At 39.8% G+C, this 24,958-nt stretch overlaps 1 protein-coding gene across 2 annotated transcripts in view; it reads right to left on the bottom strand.

Annotated features, from left to right (window-relative positions):
* The window catches only part of clstn1 (calsyntenin 1), a 31,776-nt gene extending 11,367 nt beyond the window's left edge, over positions 1-20,409 (bottom strand). Inside the window, exons 1-4 of one of the 2 annotated variants that reach the window (XM_007553286.2) lie at positions 20,142-20,409; positions 5,390-5,512; positions 2,395-2,424; positions 745-940 (exon numbers count right to left, since the gene is read on the bottom strand). In XM_007553286.2, coding sequence (XP_007553348.1) covers positions 745-940; positions 2,395-2,424; positions 5,390-5,512; positions 20,142-20,223 — 431 coding nt within the window. In that variant the 5' untranslated portion in view covers positions 20,224-20,409. The remainder of the gene's footprint in view (positions 1-744; positions 941-2,394; positions 2,425-5,389; positions 5,513-20,141) is intronic. The other variant, XM_007553285.2, reaches the window with a different exon arrangement.
* Between the last annotated feature and the right edge of the window lie 4,549 nt (positions 20,410-24,958).

The following is a 24,958-nucleotide window of genomic DNA, read 5'->3' as shown; positions in this document are numbered from 1 at the left end:
AGCAGCATAATGAAGCACTAAGTTTGCAAACAAAAAGGTAAAACATCACATGTAACTAAGCAACAACTATTTCACAGACTAAATATATATTTAGTCTAAATATATATTTAGTCTGCTCGTATATACTAATACGAGCAGTGGAGATAGAGTTAGCGTGACCGCAGGAGCCAAAATCTGCAGTCTTCCTTATCTTTGCTCTTACTGGTCCATCCAATCAATAAGAAAATAAAAGGGGCTCCTCGATTGGCTGCTTTGCAAGCGACATCCAATAGCGCGTAAAGTAGCAATGTGCCTCGGTTTATCAGCTGCCCAAGCTGGGTTTTCTGTTAACGGTTTTAGATTTACTCTACGGAAAAAAAAAATCTGTGCATAAATTGGAGTTGCATTTCACAGATCACTTCACAAACAGGTGAATATGCAAATACTGAACTACAAATAGCTGGGATGTATGGCTTAAAGTACATCCACGTGTTTCTCTTTTGATCACACAAGGTTCTGACGTTTAGAAAAATCAAGAAAAAAAAATATCTCTGTCAGTATTCTGGCATTTAGAGAAACATAAACTAGCAGAAAATATTTAGTATGTTTTAATTACAGTGAGTAAAAATGCCTCTGTGTTTATTTATACAGTGCATGTAATAATGCAGTAAATCTGTGAATGTAAGATTTTCTTTAAATCCAGGTTAAAGTCTATAAACAGACTATCAAATCAGGGATCGTCTGACGTGGCCAGGCTTGACTCACTTGTGTGATTTCTTCATGTTGGCGCCGTCAGGACCCTCTCCACAGTCGTAGGCCTGGATGGTGAAGGTGTGCTCCTTCTGCAGCTCACAGTCGAGCTTCTCCTTGGCCCTGATGACCCCCTCGCCAGTGGACTTGTCCAGGACCACTGCCTCGAAGGGGACGTTCTGCCCGTGGATCCGGAAGCCGCAAATCTCACCTGGAGTCAAAAGGGAGCTTGCTCAGAACAGCCAATGAGAGATGCGACATCAAATTTTAGATAAAATGAAAAAAAGAAAAATCCACGCAAAAATAAACAAACAGCCACAGATTTTGGGAACCAAGGGGTTGTAGGTAGAGAAGTGCATGGAGTCTGTGGAGGAAGCCAAACCGCACATCAAGTGGGTGAGTAGTCGGGGGTGAGGGAGTGGGACATTTGAGGTAACTTTGTTTTAATTTCCAAGCCACTTGAAAACCAGTGCATCCAGTCATGCAGGCGGAAACTGAAGAAAAAAAAAAAAAAAAAACGTGGACAGGCATTTCACAGGAGCACTCAGGATGTTGTAACAAACGGAAGTCGTGAAAGAGAGCTTTAAAAGAAGTGAATACAAAGATAAAGGCATATTAGATAAACAAAATAAAAAAATTAAACATAAAGGTGATAAAACACCAATTCATCAATCAACACCCCCCTCCACCCACCAATAAAATCTGTGAAAGAAAAAACAAAACAAAAAAAAGAACACTTCCTGTAAGTAGTTTGCACCATTTAAAGAAAGTCTTCCTGTGCAATTCTGCCTGCCTCTCATCCAAAAAACAACTGCAAAACAAACCCATGAAATCATACGGAAACTAAACCAGCACGATAACAGGATCCAAAACAAAAAGCACTGGATGAGAACTGGGGTTAGAAATATCAACTTGCTTGACATCCACATCAAACGACTGCAGCCATGCTAATGGTTGGGATTAGTGGCGGAGAATTAAACTCAAAAGAGATCCACCGAGGCGAGGGATGCAAAAAAACAGAAGCTTTGCAGCGAAGAGAGCGACAGGGAGAGTTTGCATCGGTTAACAATCTCAGCAAATTCACAGAAATCTGCAGGAGTTACTCTCAAATACTTGCAAGAGGAAAAGCCCAATGGTGAGCACGTGTAGCACCTTCAGGAAATCTGCGTTGTATTTTTATCTTTTACTGGAGTCAAATTCTGCTGGAGGATTTATTAATGGACATTTTAAAAGCTGCCAAGGTTATTTTTAATTGAACTTGCTGGACAAAATGGCGCCAGAAAGACAAGAGAACTCCTGTTTTCAAAGGTGGTTTTAGTTCTCGAGGTGACAGCTGATGCACTGTTAGGGTCTGCAAACTGCAATGGATGTCTCATGCACAGATATTTCTAAGAGCAGTCAGTCCCCACATCACACTTTTCATCCAGCTGTTTCAGCTCTTTAAAAAAAAATAAAAATAGTCAAAGTGAGGCGGGAGGAGAGGGGGGGAAAGAACCAGCGAGAAACAAACGAGGAGGTCAATTACAGAGCATGATAGGAGTTTCTGTGTAAAAAGTGTGGATGCTGCTTTTTTATGTTAGTGGGTTAATCGTAAAAAAATAAATAAAAATAAAAAAATAAAAAAAAAATAAGCACAAGGCAGAAGAAAAAAAAGCCCACGATCACCTTCTTTGGTGAGGGTCACCTCAAAACTCTCTACGTGGAGGGGAGAGGAGATAAACCCAGAAAGTTAGAAGACACGTTGAGGAAAAGAAGAGACATTCTTGAGCTGTACACCAACACAACCAACATCAGAAAAGCTCATGGTAAGGAGAAGGCTCTCTCCGAATTTTAAAAAAAGTGAATTTTTAAAAGCACATAAGACGTTTTTTTTTGTTGTTTTTTCCCCCCTGGAGATGACAATAAGGTTACAGGTGAGAATCCCACTTTCCAGAGACTGTACGATCACACCCTCAGCCTTTGGGTGAGTCATTTATCTTGTTTACAGATGAGTTTCGCCACATTACAAGCAACATTTCCTACAAAACTCTCTGGAGGCTTCTGTGAAGGCCTCCGTTAGTTCACTTCAGGGATTTTTTTTTTGTTGTTTTGTTTTTTGGGATTTCGTTTGTTTCGGAAGCAGGCAATCAGGGAAGCCATATTTTATCCAGAGTTATCTCAAACTTAAAATTTATTCATTAATAAGGCGGAGGACAGCGTCAGCTTTTATGTTCACTAAAAAGTTAATTTGGAAATCCATTTGCAAATTCTTCCTTCAATTCTCGGGAATTGAATTGGCAGATCAAGAGAGTCATTATTCGTGATTTGTGTTTCTTTTTTGGGTTAATAGCATAGTCATCCATTAGCCTTGTGTTTGCTACCTTTACTTCCCACATTTGATTGTGATGCACAAACTTAAATGTTTTTTATTGGGTTTTATACGACAGACAAAGTTAAACAAAATTGCCAAGTTGGAAGACAAAAAAACAAAGCAATTCCTGGGTTTCTTGATTTAAATTCTGCTCTCATCTGACCCGAGAGCCTTCTGCCACATGTTTGCTACATTCCCTGTGTAGCTGCAAACTGGATTTCTCGTATCTTTTTTTCCAATAATGGCTTCCATCTTGTCAGGCGGATTTGTGGAGGCCACAAAGAACAGGTGAAACAATATTTTAGTAAACTGCAAATAATGCAAGCTCCCAGTTATAAACTGAATGATACTACAGTTGACCGGAAAATATATTTATTCTGCCATGTTGTTTGTTCTGCTTAGTTCTTTTTTAGTTTTTTTTTTTTATGTAACTTTTAGAAACGGTTTCATTGAAGTAAACCATGAGGAAGAAAAACAGCGCCAGGTTTGCTGTTGCTAAATGTGGATCTTAAATAAAGAAAACTTTTCAGATTTGTATCTGTGGAAAAATGTAAAAAAAAAAAAAAAAAAAAATTACTTTCCGCTACACAAGTCTTGCGTCCTTCTACCACATTAAACCCCAGTAAATTAAATGTAAGTATGTGCTTATAACCTAACAAAACAAGGAAAAAACTCGAGGGCTACGAATACGTTTAAAAGGCACTGTAGCACATGCTAACTTAAACCACGACTCTCCTGCTGCAAACATGAATTTATTCACTCTGATCTGACTTAAAGGCGTGTATTTGATTGGGCCTCTGAGCGGCCTGTGGGTCGGCTTAATGGGGAACCCTCTTAGTTGGCACAGATGGAGGGAATCTGGCGTGATGGAGCAGATCAGCCCTGCAGCCACGTGAAGCCAGACTGCTCGCAAAGAGACAGAGAGAGAGAGACAGAGAGAGAGAGAGAGAGACAGAGAGCGAGAGACAGACAGAGAGAGAGAGACAGAGAGAGAGAGAGAGAGAGAGAGACAGAGAGAGCGAGAGACAGACAGAGAGAGAGAGACAGAGAGAGAGAGACAGAGAGAGAGAGAGACAGAGACAGCGAGCGAGAGAGAGAGAGAGAGAGAGAGAGAAAGACGGTTCACAGGGACACACAGTCCGTTCATAAACGCCGCTCATCAAAAGGGGAGCCCCCCGTTGAAAGAGGTGGGCGCACCAAGATGTGTATTCAGCACTAATATGCTGTGAAGGGAGACAATCATCACGCAGAGGATGAAGCGTTTCACCCTGTTTTTGCAGGCTCGTCGTTCAAAACAGCGACAGTGCGGAGGTCGGCTTTAAGCGGTGGCCGTCGTCTTCCTCTTCGTTTAAATGTCGACTGATTTTGGTTGAAAACGCGGCAGCTGAAGCCTCAACGGGAACTCAAGACGAGTACTCTTGGATTAAGACGATCGCACGAGGAGCAATAAAGCAGATAAAAGACTGTGAAACTCATCTGCTGCTTTAAGGCCCGACCTAAAGTCAATGCTGATGTGATTAGAGACACCGGGAGCAAATGTTTTCCTCATACCATTAAACTCATAAATTGTGGCTCCCTCTCTGGGAAGAATAAAAAAAAAAAACTTAAAAAACCCATTCTGATCTGATAAATCAAAAGGGACAATCTTGCTGTATGGCAGCCAGATGTCCATCAGTATGAAAGGCAAGTCATAAAAATCTTATGGTTGAGTCACGTGTGTGTGTGTGTGTGTGTGTGTGTGTGTGTGTGTGTGTGTGTGTGTGTGTGTCACCGCAGAGAGCGAAACCATAATTAAAGCAACAAGGTAAGACTTAACGGTTCCTGACCTCCTCATGCTGACTCAGCTGCTGTTTTAAATGTAAAAAAATAAATAAATAAAAAATCAAACAGTTTAAAAAAAAAAAAAAAAAAATCAAACAGTTTATCTCAGATTTATTCATCACGGGAAGAATTAAAACTTATTAAAACACGCAGCAGGGTGGGAGACCTTCATAAATTAACCATGATGCATTTGTGATTTCAAAGCCTGGCGCTCAAAATAGATCAGAGGCTCTACTTCCGTGTTAAGAACAGCTGTCCTTCTGTCTTATTTGGGAAGAATAATGAATTTGACAAAATGAATAATTCATTGTCGGCCTTTAAATAATATATACCGACTATCTACATCTGTGAGTCACGCGGCTGTTTTGCATAAAGGAGCATTGTGACATCGCTTTCTCTTTCATTTTACGACCTGAAGGTGATCTCAACAGCGGGGCTGGTCATGAACTGGCGAACGAGCGGCGGCAGCGTCTAAGCTTTCTCTCTCACCTGCGTAGCGTAAAGGAGCGTCTTTGTCCAGCGCAATTAGAGGCGGGTCCAGAATAACCTTGTCATCGTTCTCCGTCACAATCCCATGGTACGTCGTCTCGATCCACGGCTTGTGCTTATTGACTGCGAGGAAGCAGAGAGAGAAAACATCAGCCGACAAACGACGACGACAAAACAATAAGCTGATCGTAGAAGTGGACATATTCAGATCTTTTTTTTTTTTTTTTAACAAGTTTCTTCCTATGCAGGAATGACTTTTACCTCCTCCATCCCCCCACTCCCCCCATGCGGCGTGGATGCATTTTTAATGAGCTTAGGGATGCTTTTAATGTTATTTTTAGAAGTGGAGAGACAACCTGCAGCAGAAAGCAGGGAGCCGACGAGGAGCGGGCGCGAGCATCGCTGCAGAAGAATTAAAACGCTTTCTGTGTTACGTCTACCCTCTTCCCTAGTATCTTTCAACCTCCAGAAAGGAGACCAGATTATTTCAAGATAATACTAACTGAGAGGGGTTTTTTTTTTTTTCCCACATATTTAACATTCAAAAGACAGATTCACTGTTTTTGTTTAGTTAGCTGCAACAGACCAAACAACAAGTAGATGATAAAGACAAGGTCAGGTTTGGGGTTCTTGTCCGCTTGTCTGCATGGGAAGCCTCCCGGCTGCAGACAGCAGGAAAAGCTGCAGCGAGTGACTCTTACAGTCAATATGCCCTGCCTCCACCACGAGAGGGAACAATGGCGTTAAAGGGCTACTGATCTGCAGACGTGACGCTAACACTTGGTGACAACAGACTGAGGAGCAGAGATATAATGACTGACCTAATCCAGGCTGCGCCACATTAGGAGAACATGCATTTGTGACATTGTTGTTGAATAATGTGTATATTGTGTGGCTTTTGAAGACTTTTTTTTTTTTTTTTTGCATTTATATTTCTAGAGGTCTCAGGCCTTCTTACCGCATTTTCTCATAATAAAAATAGGCAAAAGTTGACAAGAAATTGTGTGCAAGGAAACAGTAGCGAGGCTATAAATGTAGAAGCTACAAAAACTACTGGATGGACAGACGGACGAATGGATGGATAAGCAAACCAAAGGGTGGGTGGATGGATAAACTAACAGATTACTAGTTTAATCATTTATTAAATAGTATTAATCACTTTTGAATGTCTAAATACAAACATTTTTCTATACTTTATTTTGTCGTGATGCAAAAGACATTGCAGAATTTGAGAAATAAAGTGTAATCCACCGGAAAATGTGAAAACCTGTAGTATTTCTGAGGCTGACCAAATCAGGGGAAAAATGTAGGTGCTTTAATGTTTTAATTCCACCTTCACAGTGGGGAAAAAAAACAGGCCTCTTTGGCTGCTGCAGCTCTCTGATGCGAGTTTCTCAGGCATGTAAGACAGACCTGAGTACAGCATGTTGCTGTAACACTGAACTCAAAGAAGAAAGATTTCCAAATGAACGCACTAAGTTTCCAAAATAGGTGAAAAACTAGTTCTGCAAAATTTGTTTTGGACCCAATTCACTGATCACATGATCAACAAAGCATATCAAAACAGGAGCTGGTATGTCGGTGTTCCACTTTGCAAAGATTGTTAGCAGTACATGCAGACTTTTCAGACTTGTTTTTGCAAACTTTGCAGCCCTACGTCACAAATCAGGTAAATAAATGAATAAATAATAAATGTTTTAAAGATTTTAGCAATGGTGTTGGGGCCCATAATAATTTCCTAGCTTATATCTGTTTGATTTAACCAAACAAACTATTTCTTTACCTACAAATGAAAGCTAGAAAGAAATATTTTTCTTTTTCATACATCCAGATCAACATCATCTCACCTAAAACTTTTATCAGGATTGGCACCTGCTTCGCTCTTTAGGATAAAACTTTTTAATGACAGTTCAGGCACATAAAAAAAAAAGTTGTCCTTATTGATTTTTAAGCCACAAATGAATGCTCACTATGCCTATCCAATTAATGCAGCATACAACGTCCCATACGAATGATTGGGTCTGACTCAACCATCCATGCATGCACCAAACAGACAGCAACAATAACCTGCCGCTGCAGCCTACACAATCAATGGCAGGAAATGATCGACCGCAGCACAACATTGCCAAATGGTACATGGGATGCTGCACCGTGACATAATCCATCCGAAGTTTTAAAAAAAATGTCTCCAGAAGTTAATTATTTTTGATTGACAGAATGAAATGTGTTTTCAAGGTCCCACTCTTTTTAAATTATCCTCTTTTTTTTAATTCACAATTTTTAGAAAAATCACAAAACTCTAGAGCTTTAATAAATGAGTGGCACATCAGTCATCATAATGTTTTTGTTCCCCCCACTGTAGATCAAAGCAAGCTATTGAAAGCCTCGTTTCAAATACTGGTTCTGACTGTAGGAAGAAAAAAACAAAACAAAAAAAAAAAAGCTGCAAAGATTTGTTCCAGAATATTTAAACATTAATTATTATACCTGCTGAGTTTTATCAGACATTTATTAGCAGAAACAAAGCAGCAGGTCAAACAACCAGCTTACTGCGGCAGTCAGACTAAACAAATTAACTCGAGCTTTTTGCTTTTGGGAGTGTGAAACATTAAACTTACATACGAGTTACCGCAGACATACAAAAAAGAACTGGATTCGTTATCCCCATTCTGCTCGCACAATGGCATTAAACTCACTAAAACAAATACTCTGCCAGATCAAAAGGCTTTCCAAGTTTCATACTTAAAATGCTTGAAAATTAAAATGCTGGAGTCTAAAATCAACAATTCAAAGGATGCAAATGTTTCAAGGCAAGATTAAATATTCCTCTGCAATACTTGGATCGGCTGCTGTTGCGCCATCACATAACGCAGAGTAATCATCGCTGATTGCACAATCAGTAAAAAGTAATTACGACCTACTTGAATAGATCTGCAACATCTACAATTGACAGTTAAATAGTATTACGAAGGCCTCAGTGAAGGAAAGTGGTTTTTAAAGCTACCGCGACCAGCAGGTATCTTTATTACAGACATGTTTTTACACATCATTAAATTAAAACTCCCTACAACAAGGAATAGTGACTAAAATGGACAAACTGTGCAAAAGAAAGACTTCTGAAAGACTCTACCAATCAAACCCAAATGAAATGACTTCATTTTTCGGCACGCCCGGTTAAATCCCGTCCTCCAAAAGCGGCGCTCGATATGAAAACCTCGATGTGCTTACGAGTGATTTGGAAATGACCGAGCCCAATAAATGGCTTCGCTGAGTGACTCGTGACCTGAAGTGAAGTGGATCTCTTTAGGCGGGCCGCCAGGACAGACTGCCGCCATAATCAGCTTTGGCTTCCACAGAGTCACAGTTACTCTGAGCTGGGTCACATGTGGGCCTGTTGCTCGACCAAGAGCAGCTCGTGTCACGGCCGTCATCGCCAATGGTCGGTGAACCGGGTCTGCTTGTAAAGAGTGTTGCTGGGTGTTTCAGTAAAGTATTTCAATCTGATCCAGACGGGGGGGAAAAGCAAGATAAGCAGCATGACGGATGGATGGACAGACATGGGTTGACGAGAGGCTCCCAAATAAGGGAAACTCAAAGACCATCAAGTTTGCTCTGCAACACAAGCAAAAAGCCCGACACACGTGACTTGCTCCCAACAATGGCGACCCAGATTGGCAGCCCAGATCCACTGAAACAAGAGTCGGTGCAGATACATTCACAGATGGCAAACTGTGGAAGAATGCAAGCAAGTGTCAGCGTGAAAACAAAAGAGGCAAACCCACACAACCAATGGCGAATTCAAAAGCACCGCTACAATGCCGCTGTGCATTGCTGGTGAAATTCAAGTCTGTCCGATCCTTACGCATGCAGCAAGACTTGCATAACATTTCTTTTAAAGCATGAAAGTCATTGTTGTGAAATTACCAACAAAGCCCCTTTGACAAGACGGCTTCATCTCCCCTCCCTGCGAGCCTCCAATAGAGAGAGAGAGAGAGAGAGATAACGTTCGTTTGTGTCATTACCGTTCACACATAAAACTAAAGACGCAACACATTAATCTGGTTCATTTAAAACCTATTTTATGTTACTATATGCAAGAAAAAGGGGAGGTGATAGTTGTACAAGGATTTCCACGCTCAGAAATGAAGCAACGCAATCCTGCCGTCATCAGCAAAACCTGAAAATTTAAACTACTGATAAATGATGGGAATCCTGAAATGTGTTAAGTTATTCAAAAATGCACCAAACTAAAAACTTTCTGTTTAAAGAACTATTCTTTAATAAATAAAATAAAAATAAAAATCGGTATCGGCCGATACGAGATGATCGGTCCATCCCCAGTAAAATCAAACCTGTTGCGCTCTACTTCTTTTATTTAACGTGTGCTAAAATCAACATTTATTTCTGATTTCTATTATCAGGTCATGCCATCAATTTTCAGTTCAGGAGCAATTAAAAGGGTAAATGTTGAAAAAATAAAGCAGAGACAGCCGCGAAATAAAAGGACTATTTAATAAGTGGGTTGGTATTTATTTTTCCCCTCAGTTACACGATCAACTGACTTTAGGTGCCAAACACGATGTATGAAGATCCTGCTTTCAGGGAATATATTAAAGTAAAATATGAGGAAAACGCGTTAGCCTGAGAGTTTGCTGTAGTTATATTTACCACAAAACATTTTGTGGATATAAACAATCAGAAAAAGCCTCAGCAGATATGTAAAGATTAGGAACCTACTGAAATAAAAGAGGCAAAGTATTTCTCTGAAACAGAAAAGCCTAAGCTTGCACTCTGTGGGTCAGAGAGGAGAAACATCGCTGATATCCACACATCCAGGTAAGGTGAATTTACCAAAAGAGTGACCCGGTACACCAGATACTAGTGTACATACACCGTACATGCTAGAAAAGTATAAACACTTGGGGAGAATTAAAATTCACGTCTCAAGCTGTGACTCTATGAGCACAGATGGTGGACTGCTGAGCGTCCTCCGAGCCCAGCAACAGAGTCCTATGCAATCCTGTTACAGCAAACAAAGCCAATAACATTTAATCCTATGAAGGAACGCCACTTCATTCACTCCAAAGGTCAAACAAGAACCAGAAAACAAAACAGTAGAGCCCCCTGCCAAGGTTTTATTGTGTGCATGTGGGGAGATGCGGTTTCATAATAAAAACAAAAAGCATATGGAAGCACAGGAAAATAATAAACATTGTATTTTGGAGGCTAAAAATGTTTTGGAGAGAGGAAGTTTGGATAAACAGCAGGATAAAGTGGTTGCTTTTGACCAATATGGCCAAAAAAACCTAGTGACCCGCTCTGCACACCTGGACAGGGACCTTTTCATGACAGAGCAACATTTTATGAGATTCCTGTTGCACAATACGTAACTTGAGAAATACAAACAATTTCTTTGAATATGATTATTGATGTTTTAATCAATCAGCCAATGGTCAAAAGCTGCCAAGTTTCCCATAACTGGCTCTGAGCAATGATTGGCAGCTCACTTAGAACAACATTAGAATATTTATGTTCAATAAATGAATCAAAACTGAAAAGTTAGACTTTTTTTTCATGGTCTGTAAATACGTTAACCAATTACCTGCTCCTCTTTTTGAGCTTAACGAGAAATTTTTTTTTAAGAAGGTTGAGAACATAAGCGCTAAAGTTTGACATTAGCTTCCCAGACCAGACCTCTCCCAATATCAGTGTTCCACTGTAATCCCTTTATTTCAGAAACGATCATCTCTATGAAGAAAACCTTGAGTGCAATTTGTTCAACTGGCACCAATGTTTATTGGATTTAATTACCAATTACTGAAACTTTTCTTTAAAATGTCTAATGAGAAAAATATCCTGAGCTGGCTTTTCACAGTACAATTAATTACTTCCAAGTCCAACCATAAATAAGTAAATCTGCATATATTGTGCAACGTTGCTAGAGTTTGACTGTGTGAAGCATCTTGATCTACGTGAATGTTAAGAAGGGGCTATTTAAGGATTCAATGACTAACTGAATCAATGCAAATTGCACACAAATGAGTTTGTAAGTACTGAAGCCTTACTATTGCCGCTCTAATTAATTCTCAGAATAAATGACAAAACATTTCAGCTGTGAAATACGACTAAATGAGGCCAAAGTAATAAGAACGCAGTTATGATGGTTGTTCCAATCAAAACGCTGCAGATCTTGGCGTTTTCATTTTTGTCCGAAAGAACATTTATCTAAATCTTCAGCACATCTCCATTTCAATAATCTTTACTTTTCCTGACACAATTTCATTATAGATTTTCCTGAGCGCTTCAAAAGCATTCTGCATTCTTGACATCTAACTAAGAAACATTTAAAAAGAAAATACTTGGCAACAGTTAGATTTTATAACTCTATCTGTTTTTCTATGTTGGTGTGAGACTAAAGCTCTGTTTAAAACTCTGCGACACTTTCTTTAATACTATTTAAAAAAAACAAACAAGTACAACTGCTAGGTTTGGCAAACCCAGTGAATGAAGTAATGTAACAAGCCTTCACATGGACACAAAGACTGAACCCCGACCTATACAATTTGACCTATAAACCGTGTGAAACACTTCCTGGGAGAACGGGACAGACACAATGGCTCTTGGTAATCCTGAGATTCAATAGTCCACCACCACATCGCTGTTACAGACAGCGCGTCTCTGTGACACGGAGAAAGAAGAAGAAAAAAAAATCGTTAAACAGCAACTGCAGCTCTGATAACGTGTGGCAGAAAATCTAAGACTGTTTCCCTAAGAGACAATTAACCGTGGCTTTATCTGGAGCATTTGCCAAAGGTTTTTCACAGATCCATTAGCCGCACAGGCCCCGAATACCCGTCCTGATTAAGGAAATGCATCATATACGTCTGGCCACAGGCTGCTGTTTGCTCAGGAGGAACAACAAAGCCGTCCACATTGTAGCAGCGGCCGGTGATTATCAGATGAGGGTTTATAATACAAGCAAACCTCAAAGGGCTTGTTGTGTAATAATGATGGCGCAGTCACGTGTTGCGGCCGCGCTGCGGTGTGGAGCTCCGCTTCATAAATCAAGCGCCAGTGTTACGCCAGCAGCTCCGGAAAAATCATCTTCTCTGATCGCATCACAGCCAAAGCAAGAACGCAAAACATATCAGGATTGAGACGATGATTTGGCAGGGGGATGGGGGGGGAATGGACCAGATTTAGTTCCATCTTAAACTATAATTAAAAAGAGGAAACTGATAGAAATGTGCAAAGCCTGACATGTTGGGGAAGAGCATCGCTGCAAGATGATGCTGCCACCACCACGTTTCACCAGCAGGGTCAGGATGGTGATTTAGTCTCAATTAAATGCACGGGATAAAAAAGGGGAGGGAAAAATTACCAACACTGAAAGGAGTGTGAATAATTTTACAAAGCTTTCTTTAGTAGGGACGGGCATTTATTGTATCGTTCATCGTTTATTGTGATAAATTTGTTGTCATGATAAAAATGTTGATTTATTGTTAAAATAAAGTCCAGTTGTCCATATTGTCAAAGATGTTAGTTTTATTATTTTCTCCACTGCTTATCCAATGAAAGCATCAATAAATTTGAAAATGTGCGTGTGCAGTTTGTGATTGGTGTCCTAAAGAAACATATTACAACTGGGTATATTTCTCAAGAGAAGAATTTGTGTCCCGTTACCTAAAAAAGAAACAATAACTAGCCTACTGAATAGCTTGCATCATTCTCAGTCGGGTTTTTTTTTAAGTAAATGTTTGATCACCTGCATTGCTAATAAATATGAAGAATTATAAATTCTTGACTGAAGGCAGCGCGCTCTCTGGAGTAGACCGCCAGTCTCTTCGTTTGAGGCTAAATAAAGCCTTTCTGTTGCCTGGTTGTTCATACTTGTCTTATTAGCTGGAGCAGCACACTCAAGAGGAAGGGTTTATCTGCGCTCAGACAGAAACGCCAGACTTTGAAGTGCTTCCCAAGAGAGTCTGGGACATTTTTCTACAAAATAAAAAGTAAAAAAAACATATTCTAAATATTCAAGAACACTGATAACTAGGAGAAAGGCTTTAGCAAACAACTGTACTTTCAACAAAAAAACAGGAAAAAAAAAAGCGCATTGCCTTTTGGCAGTGTCAAATACAGCTCTAGGCCTTTTTTAAGTCAGCAAAGACGAATAGACATCGCAGCCAAAAAGGGGAAGGTATGCAGTGCATGCAAATCCGAGTTACTGAAAAACTTCCAATTATGCCGAGAAGTGGACCAGGAATAATCAATGAACAATCTGCTCTCGGTCTCAAACGGCGAGCACACTTCTCTGTTTGTCTTGCCTTGCAGGTTCCTGAGTTCGCCGTCGCGAGGCGCTTCCATCACAGACCTGGGACTGTTCTCAGAGGCCCAAGAAGCCAGAAAGGAAGGTCTGGGGCCTCAGGGGCCCACACTCCCAAAACATACAACTCAGACAGGAAAGCTTCTCAGTTCCCCTGCCAGGCAACAACATTTGTTTGTCATCTGTGCAGTCGCAGCCGCCCAATGGCGCGAGCACGCCCTGGACGACCGCAGAGCTCTTCTGAAGAAGGGGCGGGCTGATGGGTGGCGAGGGGTTTGGAGACGATGCAACCTTAAGCGTAACTCAACCAGCTCTCTGTGTGAGCTGCACGACGGCAGCAGTGAGGAAGAGTGAGACGATGAAGGTCTAAACAGTGCTGGAGTGTAGCGGCCCTGCAGCAGGCGACGTGATCTCTGGTTACCTGTTTCCCATGGAACCTGAATGTGGATGTGATACGCCCCGGTGTGAATAGCTCTGCTGTGGCTCTTTTCTTTCCCCTGGAAACAACGGGACTCCAGGGAGAAAGGTAGTCATACAGACAAGGTGCGCAACTGGGAATTTGGTTACTGTTCACTCAGAAAAATAACTTAAAGCAGGATTCCTACGTGTAAAAGTGAAACACGACTTCTTAAAGATCTTCTCAAAGGGATGACTTAAGGAAGGAAAGAGGGAAGGAAAGAAGGGAGAAAGGAAGGAAGACAATGAAGAAAGAATGAAGGAAGGAGGATTTACACAATGGAATCATAAATACAGTGTGGAAATTTAATTGTTCTTCCACTCGCATTTTATTTTTTCATACTTATCCAGATCCGAAAAATACTGAAATCAAATTCCAGACTTGTACTGGAAAAATTACATGTACATATTATTTATTCATGAGTTAGAAATTCAACTTTAAGTGCAGGAATTTACAAAAAAAAAAAAGCAATATTCCTGCTTTAAAATATTTTTATGTCACTGAAATTTAAAATCGGTAACCCCAAACTTCTCACCTCCACATTGATGTTTTCCCACAACAAGAAAAACAAGGCAATAATCTAAACGCATTCGACTTTTCTTGGTGACTGGCAACTTCCTAAGTCATCCGGCCGACTTAATATTCACAACTAAATGACCCTTTCTAAACAGTTCACCGCCCCCATTCAGCTCGTAAAGGCACCAACCAGCGCAAAGTCACCGCCGACCCAAATAATGAGAGTCCAGCGGTCTCAGACCCTCACAGGCAAATTAGCAAACCAAAATGCCTCGGCATCTTAGCACTTGGGGGATTATCCAATACGCACATTCTTGAGGGGCTTGAGTTGTGATCTCTCAAACAGTGACCACACTGTTACACGCTGCTCAGTCAAGACTCCAGCCCTGGAAGCCTTTCACTGAGAGAAAACGCTGCTGGGAAACATGTTAGACCTGACATGTGAAGCACAGTGTTTGCTGGTAAATAAACTGCTATTCAGAGCAAATTTTAAAAAAAAACAAAACAGGGGAAACAATGATTGTTTTTAACCAGCTTTCAACCAAATTTATGTGACGCATTCATGTCCTACTTTTCAAGCACAATTTGGGATAAAATTCAGAACAAACATACATCTAAATTTAACAGAGTCTTGTTGAAACAACCAAAGATCCTTTAATTTCATTTGAATATAGCTACAACCTACCAAGCTGTTGTTCTATCAGCTATCCTCAGCACCATTGTGTTTTTTTTTATCATTCCTCTTAAATACAATTATTTTTGTTACCAGCTTCAACAAAGAAGCACAGAAAAAGTCCTGAGTTTAAACCTGTTATTCAGCTTTGTGCGCGGTTTTCTTCCTGAACTCCATTTGACTTCGCCCCCACCCCCCCAACCTCCTGAGATGGTTGAATTTTGTAAAGAGTGTGTTTTTGCTATAGAGATGCCACGTAGACACGGGCTGTTATTAAAGTAAAATAAAATGATTTCACTGTATTGATGTACTGTATTTAATAAGATCTAATTACAAAAAAAAAGCATTGATTATTCCCACTGCTGACAAAATATTTCAAATTTCCTAAATAAGTTCAAGTTTTTGCCGATGATGCCTTTCTTAAAAAACTACAATTTCCCTCATTTGGCTTACATTAATGTTAGCAGACCTGTTCTTCAGGGAGATAACCTAACCCTTTAACCATTATCCTCTCGACATTTAACATTGTCATTTTAGAGGAAAAACAAATATGTAAACTGATGCAGAATGACAGCACACAACATTGTCATTGGAGTGGCATGAGAGGGGCGAACAATGCGGCCATTGTCAGCCGTGTGTATTCACGCAGTTTCTAATCGCCACAACACGGAACGATGACTTACAGATCAGCAATAGCTTCGAGGCTTAAACGGGGCTTAAGTGACGGCTTTCTGCAACACATAAGAAACCTGAGCTCCCTTCACTCCTGAAGGGGTTGTTCAGGTCTGTGGAGTCTTTTATATATATATCATTTGTTCCTGGGATTTTCCAGCTGATTTATTATCAGTGTATAAAAAAGATGGGTAAAAGTTAAACAAGGTTTTCCTCAGAAAACTTGCTAAGCCCGGTGGTTAGGGGCTCGGTAGTCATTCATCCAGCAGCCCATCGTGTTTTTGAGTTACAACATTTTTTTAAAGTTGACAGGAAATTTGAAAATATCACCTGATGATTATATGTTATTGGAAGATTAGTATCTGAACACCAACCATAAAGTCTTAAAAAATGCAAACATTTAAAATAACTGAAATAAATAGGCAAAGCTAAGCCTGGTGGGGGTACAAGTAAAGTCTGGTGGCCCGCCAGGCTTACAATACATTGAGGGAAAGCCTCGTATACATGTATGAAATATTAAGGTTCAGCTTCATTGTGATCTACAGAGAAGTGCCGATACAGTTTTCTATGGCCGACGGTTATTTACGGTTTTCTTTAGAGTACGATCTCTGGAAAATAAAAAATTATATTGTTTACATTTTCAAAACCTTTATTTAATTTTTTTTTATTGACCTAAAATAAAGTTTCTCAAAGTACATGAAAACCAAAAATCGTAGGCTGTGCTGAAGCACCTGATAATTTGAAAAATAAGATATTTTTTTCAATCTTCAACATGCCAAGTGTCAAAATAACCAAAGAAAGTCAAGGGAACATTTGGCCGACTTTTGATAAAGCAGTGAGGTATACTTAGTTTGGTTAAAGAATTTGATAAAGATTAAATAAACCCCACGTGTTGAGGCTTGGAAAGAAAACTAAAGCATCTGACTTGAGTTTTTAATAAGCTTCAGCCATGTGAGGAGAACCCATATGTTAACGCCTCACAAAGCAGGGCATCCAATTTGTTTGACTGGAATTAACTTAATTCAGTGATGAATGAGCCACAAAACTTCCCAGCAGCCAGTGTTCCCTTTGTCCGATTGTTTGCACAGCAGAAGCCCAGGCATTGCAGCAGACCTAACGTTTGAGTCGAGAGCACGGTGGACAAGCCCAGCAGCTGCTCGTGGGTACAGAAAAGGAAATAAATGACATGGGTGACATCTGGAAAACAAGCAAGAAGCACTTTAATGACCAAAAGTGTCTCCGGCGTAGCAGGGAACGGTAGTTTGAACACTTTGACCAGCACAGCGCGAGACAAATTCATTTGCACTCTGACTTTTTCTTGATGCTGAAATGATTCATACACTCTAAATACAAACTCTGATGTCTACCAAAGCATGTAAACTGAACCTTTAGCTCAATCTGTTTCATATAGAGCTGGCATCCAATCACTTCTTAACAAGCTTTCAAGACCAAGAACCACAAGGGAAACAAACCCTCGGGAGTTTTTGGCTTCTTCATCTCGCTGCCAGATGGCTGGTAATAAAAAATAAAAAATAGACGGACAACAAGCCATGAGGCGGCGCACAAAATAGGCAGGTAACCTTTGGTTAATAAAAGATAAGCCCTCCACGGAGAGTTGATTTCACAGGTTTTCTTTCCTGATAAGAGCTGGGAAAGGCAGCAGGTGCACTTTGTACACACAAACTGGGATGCTGGCACGTTTTGCACAGCACCAAGTATTTACTGGTCTTCGTGGCCTTTTAATGGATGACAAAGGGAATGAAGTTACTGCTGAGCATTCTCAGGTGTTTCACATGGAAACTGGGGAGAAAAAAAGGAAGATAGGCAAGGATAAAGCACTCCCTTAATGGCTACCTTTGAGTTTAGCCATTCAGTTTGGCATTTTCTTCATGAGGCGTACAGTGTGAGCCAGCACGCTGTGGGATCACGTTTTATTCATGAGTGTGTGATGAAAATGCACATTATTTCATTACTCTATGAACCAATGATCTTTTTCCAACCTGACATTCACAATAAAAAGGTGAGTGGAAGTGAAGGGGGATTTATCATCTTCTGTCAGTAATAAACCCAAAATGATAAAAGTAGGACAAGAACACAAGTTTTGACATGGCTAATCGCAGATGAAACACATGATCTGATTGTAAATTAATGTAAATGCACCTCACATTTCATAAGGTTCTGAATTTTATCTTTTAGATGCTGAGATAAGAAGTAAAATCTATAAATTCAAACATGCTTCACTAGCTGTTTTTTATTTTTTAGGCTATTTAACCAGACTACAAATTGTCAACTTCCTTCCAGATTGTTCATGAACTTGGTGATTCCATGAAAAGTATCATTAGCTTGAACAATGGATTTGCGGATGAAGAAATTTGACAGGATAATGAACAGGTTAATCACATGACGGCGAGAATTTAATTTGCTGTCACAACCGTTTCAACCGCACAACACATTTCTCCAGCGCAGAGTGAAATTGGGGTCAAATGCGACTGGAAATCAATCTGATAACTGGTTCCAAAGGTGCTTTGAAACACATGTAAAACATATCGTTTCCCTGAGGTTGTCACAGGCAGAATGGTGGCCCTAATATGGCTTAAAAATAAAATTTTGAGATTTTTTTTTTCAGACCAAATCTGATTTCAACCGACTGGTTTCCCTTTCTTAAAAAGAAATGATAAATGAGAGAAAATGTTATTTGTATTTAAATCTTCCCTTCCCGGAGTTGACCTGAATTCAAAGTCCAACTAAAGATATGAAACTTGTAAAACAAGACGGTAATACCTGGGAGGGCTGACTTCACTCTGAGGCCCAAGAAAGGGAGATCAACAAACATAATCAACATTAAATCATTGCTAATGGTGCTTTGCAAACTGCTCAAACATACGTGTATGTTTTTTAAAAAACTGGATAAATAAAAGGAAGCTCCTTCTGTCTCCAGATTGAACAGCCTTCTTTTCAGGGATCATTTCCTCCGGTTCACACCCAATTTCCAAATTTGCACAATCAAGTTTCCCCCACAATATTTTAAGCCCTAACAATGGATAGCTGCCCAGGCTTGCTGATAACGTCCAGTGACTAACATACACCTGCCTCTCACACACCCCGGATCAGGAAGCTCGCTCTGGAGATCCAGAGCATTGAGTTTAAGAATAAAAGCAGTCTATAAATTCATGGGGTGGAGGTGGAGGGGGGTTTATCTCTGAAAAGGGAGGAGCAGGGAGGAAGAGAAGGGAGGGAGGGAGGGAGGAGGACCTCCCTGCAGCAAATAAAGACATGCTGCAAAAGAAGGGAGCAGCAGCACTTCGACTTTGTACAGTTTCTACTCATAAGTAGGCGCAGATCTTTCTGCTGGAGCTCCTTGGCTCATAAATATTTACATCCACAGACAAAAACAAGGACATGTGAATAAGATCTGCAGTGCGTAGCGGACCCAACAACACCCCGCCGCGATGGGACCACAACCCAATCATTTGGCCTCACACTGGAAACACAAACATGTCACACTAAATGAATGCTGCAAATAAAATAAGAACTGTTATATATATATATATATATATATATATAAAATAAGCGGAGTACATTTAGTACCTGCAACAAGGGAGTAATAATAATTTATAAAATCTGCAGAGAGGGTGAGGCTTGTTTTATTCTTGATTTTAAAAAAAAGAGAACGAAGCAACCCAAAAATAGAAATAGATGGAGATAACAGAAAGGGGTCGTTTTGTACGTTTTATTTTATCTGATGATATTTAAGATTAAATGTCGCAAACTGCTAATAATAATAATAATAATAACAATAATAATAATAAGCGTTACTGCTGTTGGAGTTTGTGCGGGTCTATTATTATCGCGGGGATGCACTTGCCACCGGCCACATCCATCCGCTGCAGCTCCAGACTGGACCCACCATCCCTGAGCAGGTTAGTGGTCGGGCATCCGTCAGCCCGGCTATACCTCCGCTATTTCACCTTCACGGCTCCCGAACGGAACCAGAAGGCTCCGGGCAGCCGCCAGCCTCCAGTCCCAAGCAGAAGCGAGCCTGTCAGAGGCTCACACAGACACAGACACACAGAGAGACGCAACGGGCTCAGATAAATCCCAGCTTAGTTACCTTTAGCTGCCTCCACCGCGCATAATAGTCCGAGGACCAGTCCGACTGCGGATGCAAATTGTTTATTCCCTCGGAACCGCATCCTGACTTTGAGTTCGGCCGCGGGGAAGTCAAACACAGCCTTCTTCGGTCCTCGTCAGTCAGGCCGGAGCGTTTATACTGAACAGGAAAAATAAAATCCAGGAGATGAGTGTCGGTTACCACGGTAGCTCTAAGATGGCCGTCGTCGCTACCGCCGCTCTGCTCTCTCTTCAATCACTGATTCTCTCGCAGTTTTCTCCCGGCTGCGTTCTCGGACTGTCGGAAATCACACTGACGTGTCCGCACAAACTAGTCACCACGGTTTACATACTCGTTAGAGTGGCTACAGTTTAATTGAATATCAAAATGCTAAACAAGTAAGTAGAGAAAATATGTAATTTAAATAAAGACTTGCAGTAATAAATAATTTTCAAAATGTAATAATTTCCCCGTCTTTTTCTAGAAAATGTATCTGAATTTTACTTTACCTTTTACTGATTCCACAACGGCTGAAGCACAGTAACCAATGGCAATTTAAATGTAAAATTGAAAATTTGTCTAGAGTTTTTTTGTGTACAGAAAAAAAATGAAACCTCCAATAAAATTGTCTAGTTGTTGCTTTTTTTAATCACATTCCAGTGTGTGGATCATCAGACAGTTTAATATTAATTTCTAAAAAAAGTAATTAAAAGCAAGAGGCGCAGTGTAGCATTTGCAATACTAGCAGCGACTCTTTTAGGTGACTGGAGAAATTTTGGCCTCAGCATAATTATCTCGAATCAGCCACATTGGATGATTTTTGAGCGTCAATGGCCTTTGTTTGGCTTTTTCTTATCCATTTTGAGGTTGTCTTCATTGACCTGCTGCAAAGTAGAAAGCCCGGTTGCATGGTGTAAAATCAAAAACCTCAAATATAGAGAGGAAGATGTTGAGGTCCATTTCTGAAGAGTGAGGGTTGGCAACTCTGTCAGTTATTAAACCAACAAAATCTATGAAAATGTACATAGGAACAAATTTAATTTAACTACACCAATAGTTTTTCTGTGATCTGTGAGAAAGAAGGAATTCACATTGCACCGGTTTCTTTTTCCACAAAGACATAAACAAGATAAAAATCAGAGACAGAAGAGTGTAGCCTATCTAATGGCTTCGAATTTTATCAGTGGATTACAAAAGGTAAATCTACAGATACAGAAAATAGCCCCAAAACTGTTTAAAAATGATAAATCACTAACTGGCTAAATACATTTATTAATTATTTCATTGAGCGTAACCAAGTTTCCTATACTGAGTTGCTAAAGGGTGATAGCAGAGAAAACAGAAAGCTAAAAAGTAACACAAGGGGGAAAAAAATAACTAAATAAATGAAATGAGATGAGAACTGAGTCATAAGATACACAAAGACAAAAAATAACAAAGCAGCAATGCTGACAACGTTAAGAAAAACTGTCAAAGATGACACATTTCCACATCAAACTGTAACAAATGAAGTAGAAATTTTATTCAGTTATAACTGTGTGAGTGATTTGCAAAAGGTCAGCATTTTAGGTTTGCAACATTTGTTTGACAAGTGTGAAGTGGATTGATGCATCCTTCCTGAGCTTTTATTATCAAATAGTGACTCCCTACAATGTGTGTTTCAGCTCAGTGGGCTTGTTCTTATTTGTCTTTCAAACAACAGAATGAGGGTAATGCGTCTCATAAATTTTTTAACTAATAGCCTTATCCCTAAAACAATGTCATCCTATTATATCACTTCAACTGGAAATCTTAGTAAAGGGTCACACATTTTCACCTCAAACTGTTTCAAGCCAGCTGACAATGATTTAGTGCAGGGTTTTTTTTATTTATTTCTCATGCAGTGATAATTATTGATCATTGTTTTAAACAAATGCAACAACCTAAAGGGGATCTGTTGACGTCCCCGTAATGTTGACACAGTCGCTCTAACAGAAATTTCCATGGTCAAAAGAATGCATGTTGCCGAGCATGTTTTCTTGCAGATGTTTACTGAGAAAACTGCCAGCTGTCATCTGTCTGTCTGACTGATTGTGCAATGATGCAACATGCAGTTAAACTCACAAAGCAAAGCTGCAGGTGAAGAAACTTCCTCTTGTTTGTTTGGATCAGAAAAGTTCTCTAGTCTTTTGTCGTTACCTGTTATCATGTTACTGATGCATAAACTCATGAATTACATTTAAATAGAAAATATTATAGCTTAAACGTGGATAAACTCAACTTTAATAAAGGTGCTTTACTTCACAACAACACTCGTGTGTTGTTTCTGTTTGACAGATGCTCTATTGATTAATGTAATGCTCCATCCAGTATTAATTTCTCTGATGAGTCCAGAATCATTCACATTTGCAGAATGGATCTGGAATACGTACAGAAAAGCAATTCCAGGACACGGTTTATAATTTTACTGTGAACTGACAATGTGTATCAAAATATCGACTTAAACTGACAATACTTAAACCAATGTGCAGTAAACTTTAAACATTAACTTGTGTTTCACAGACAATTCCCCGAGATAAGATTTGTTTATTCTTTTATCCTTTCATTACTATGGGTTTCGTTTGTTTCCCCAACTGCATATCAAAAACAATCCACTTGTCTGATTTTATCAGTCGCATTCATTTAAAGCTAAATATACATGCAGCCTAAATTCCGAGCTTGACATTCGAGCCTGAAGGCATCACCAGTCCGACGTTTCGCCAGTGACGTCAGCGGTGTTATTGTGGGAGCATGCAGCCTCTTTAGCACAGACGGCTAAACTGAGACCAAGGACCGGGGCCAAACGCCTCCTCCAATACATTCAGTGATTGTAATACTGCAAAGTGCCTTGCTGCACTAAACTGCATGCTGCAGTGGAGGAGGGTCATTTTAAATCTGGTCACTTTCTGAAATTTTGGATGTAACTGAAAGATATAAAGTATAACTGTAATTTGGAACTGAATATGTCATCATTCACCTGCTTTGTCATCTTGATAAAGCAGACAAAGCAGTGTGATAATCCCTGACATTTGCTCCATATCTGGAAATGCTGATCTTTTCTTAATAAAGCATTAAGAAACAGATTTAGTATTCACCCAAATCACATTTGTCTGATTTTAAAATGTGTTTAATGATCTTCAGCATGTAAATATGACCCAAAAAAAGCACCAGCAGCAACTATATTGTGGCATTTTATTTCCAAAATACCTGTAGAGCCATACAATTAAAATGGAAGCTGAACATCTAAATGATAGGTAAAAACAAACAAACAAACAAAAAAATCAACTTGTCCCAAAGTGGAAGATAATTTCCAACAATCCTTCCTACTGTGACACAGCTACAACACATGCATGCCAAAGTGAGAATAGCATCTTCCTGAATTGCAAATTGGGAGCTACTTTCTAATCAACACCTTCCAAAACAGACAGCACCCCTAAGGAGAAGATGCCAAGTAATCACAGAGTTACTTCGGCACATACATTTCTAAATCTGCATCGCACTGAGCAATGTTAGCATACATTACACTCATGCTAAAGTGGCTTTGTTTGAGGCTATTACACCTCAGAAAGCCTCTCAAAAACAACATCATGAGGAAAGTCATGTTGTGAATTTAAGCTAATTTATTTGCCGCGTCCTTCAGATGTAACCGTGTAAAGCATCCCTTTGTTCATTTACCTCGACTGGGAAACAATAACAATTTGAAGTAACAGAGAGATAACCTTTACAACCCTTGGACGTGTCCAGAAGCGAACGTTCTCTCTCCACTGGCCTGACAGCTACAGTCATCGCAAGTAAACAGCAGAGAATGACCACAATTAAGTGATGAGTCTATAAACAAGGAGAGTCTATTGACTTCAGAGCAGCAGCAGAACTGAAGAACAGTGCTTTATTTGTTCCCAGCTTGGCAACACATGAAGTGGTGGAGGGAAAGCGAACATTTCTTTCTCTCACAGATGTCCGACACTCCAGGGAACAGATAGTGGCCATTGTCGTGTCTTTGGGGAACAATGCTGAGCAGTAAAAAGGTTTGACGGAAAGGTGTGAGACATCAGCGAATAATCACAGCAGTGTTGCTTCCTCCAGAACATCTCGCACACTTGGTTAATAGCCCCGCTGTTTAGGATTGCCATGATTGCTGATGCATTGTTGTCTCATCCTTGTGCCATCTCTCTGTACTGTGAAAGGATGTTAAAAGCCCTTATTTTTGTACAAACTGAAAGCATGTTTTATCATTTAGACAAGGTAAATGGAATTTGTTTTCCCCTTTTTTTAAACACAGAAAATGTACTTTATCAAATTACATCACATCTCATAAGTGTGAAAACTGTAAACCATAATACTGTATTAAATGATAGTTTCAGGTGGGTAAGAATATCTGCTAAAGCTCCATATCCTTTAAAAGTTCCATGCCAAAAGGAAAATAAATGTATTTTCCCCTCAGAAGAACTAAAATATGAAGTGTACTGAAGTGTGCATGCATGGATGTCTGTTTTCTGTCTTTGTGCTCCTCGGTGATGGACTGGCATCCGTACCCTACAAAAACCCCAGACTCTACAAGGCACAAACCTGTATAGAAGATGGATACGTTTAAGCTTTATGAATCAAAGAGGGCTTCATACAGAGGATTTACTTTTACTGATGTGCAGAAAACGTCCAAAGTTTTTTGAGAAGCAGGACTGTTTTATGTGTGGTATAGCATAATATAGTATAACATAGTATAGTACAATATAGCGTAGCATGTGGTAGTGTAGCCGAACATAGCATAGCATACTGTATTATATAGTATTTTATAGTTTCAC

Source organism: Poecilia formosa, unplaced genomic scaffold, assembly GCF_000485575.1.
Source record: "Poecilia formosa unplaced genomic scaffold, Poecilia_formosa-5.1.2 Scaffold56, whole genome shotgun sequence".
Lineage (NCBI taxonomy): Eukaryota > Metazoa > Chordata > Actinopteri > Cyprinodontiformes > Poeciliidae > Poecilia > Poecilia formosa.
Note: the sequence above shows the minus strand (reverse complement) of the source record. Positions and strands in the feature narration are given on the sequence as shown.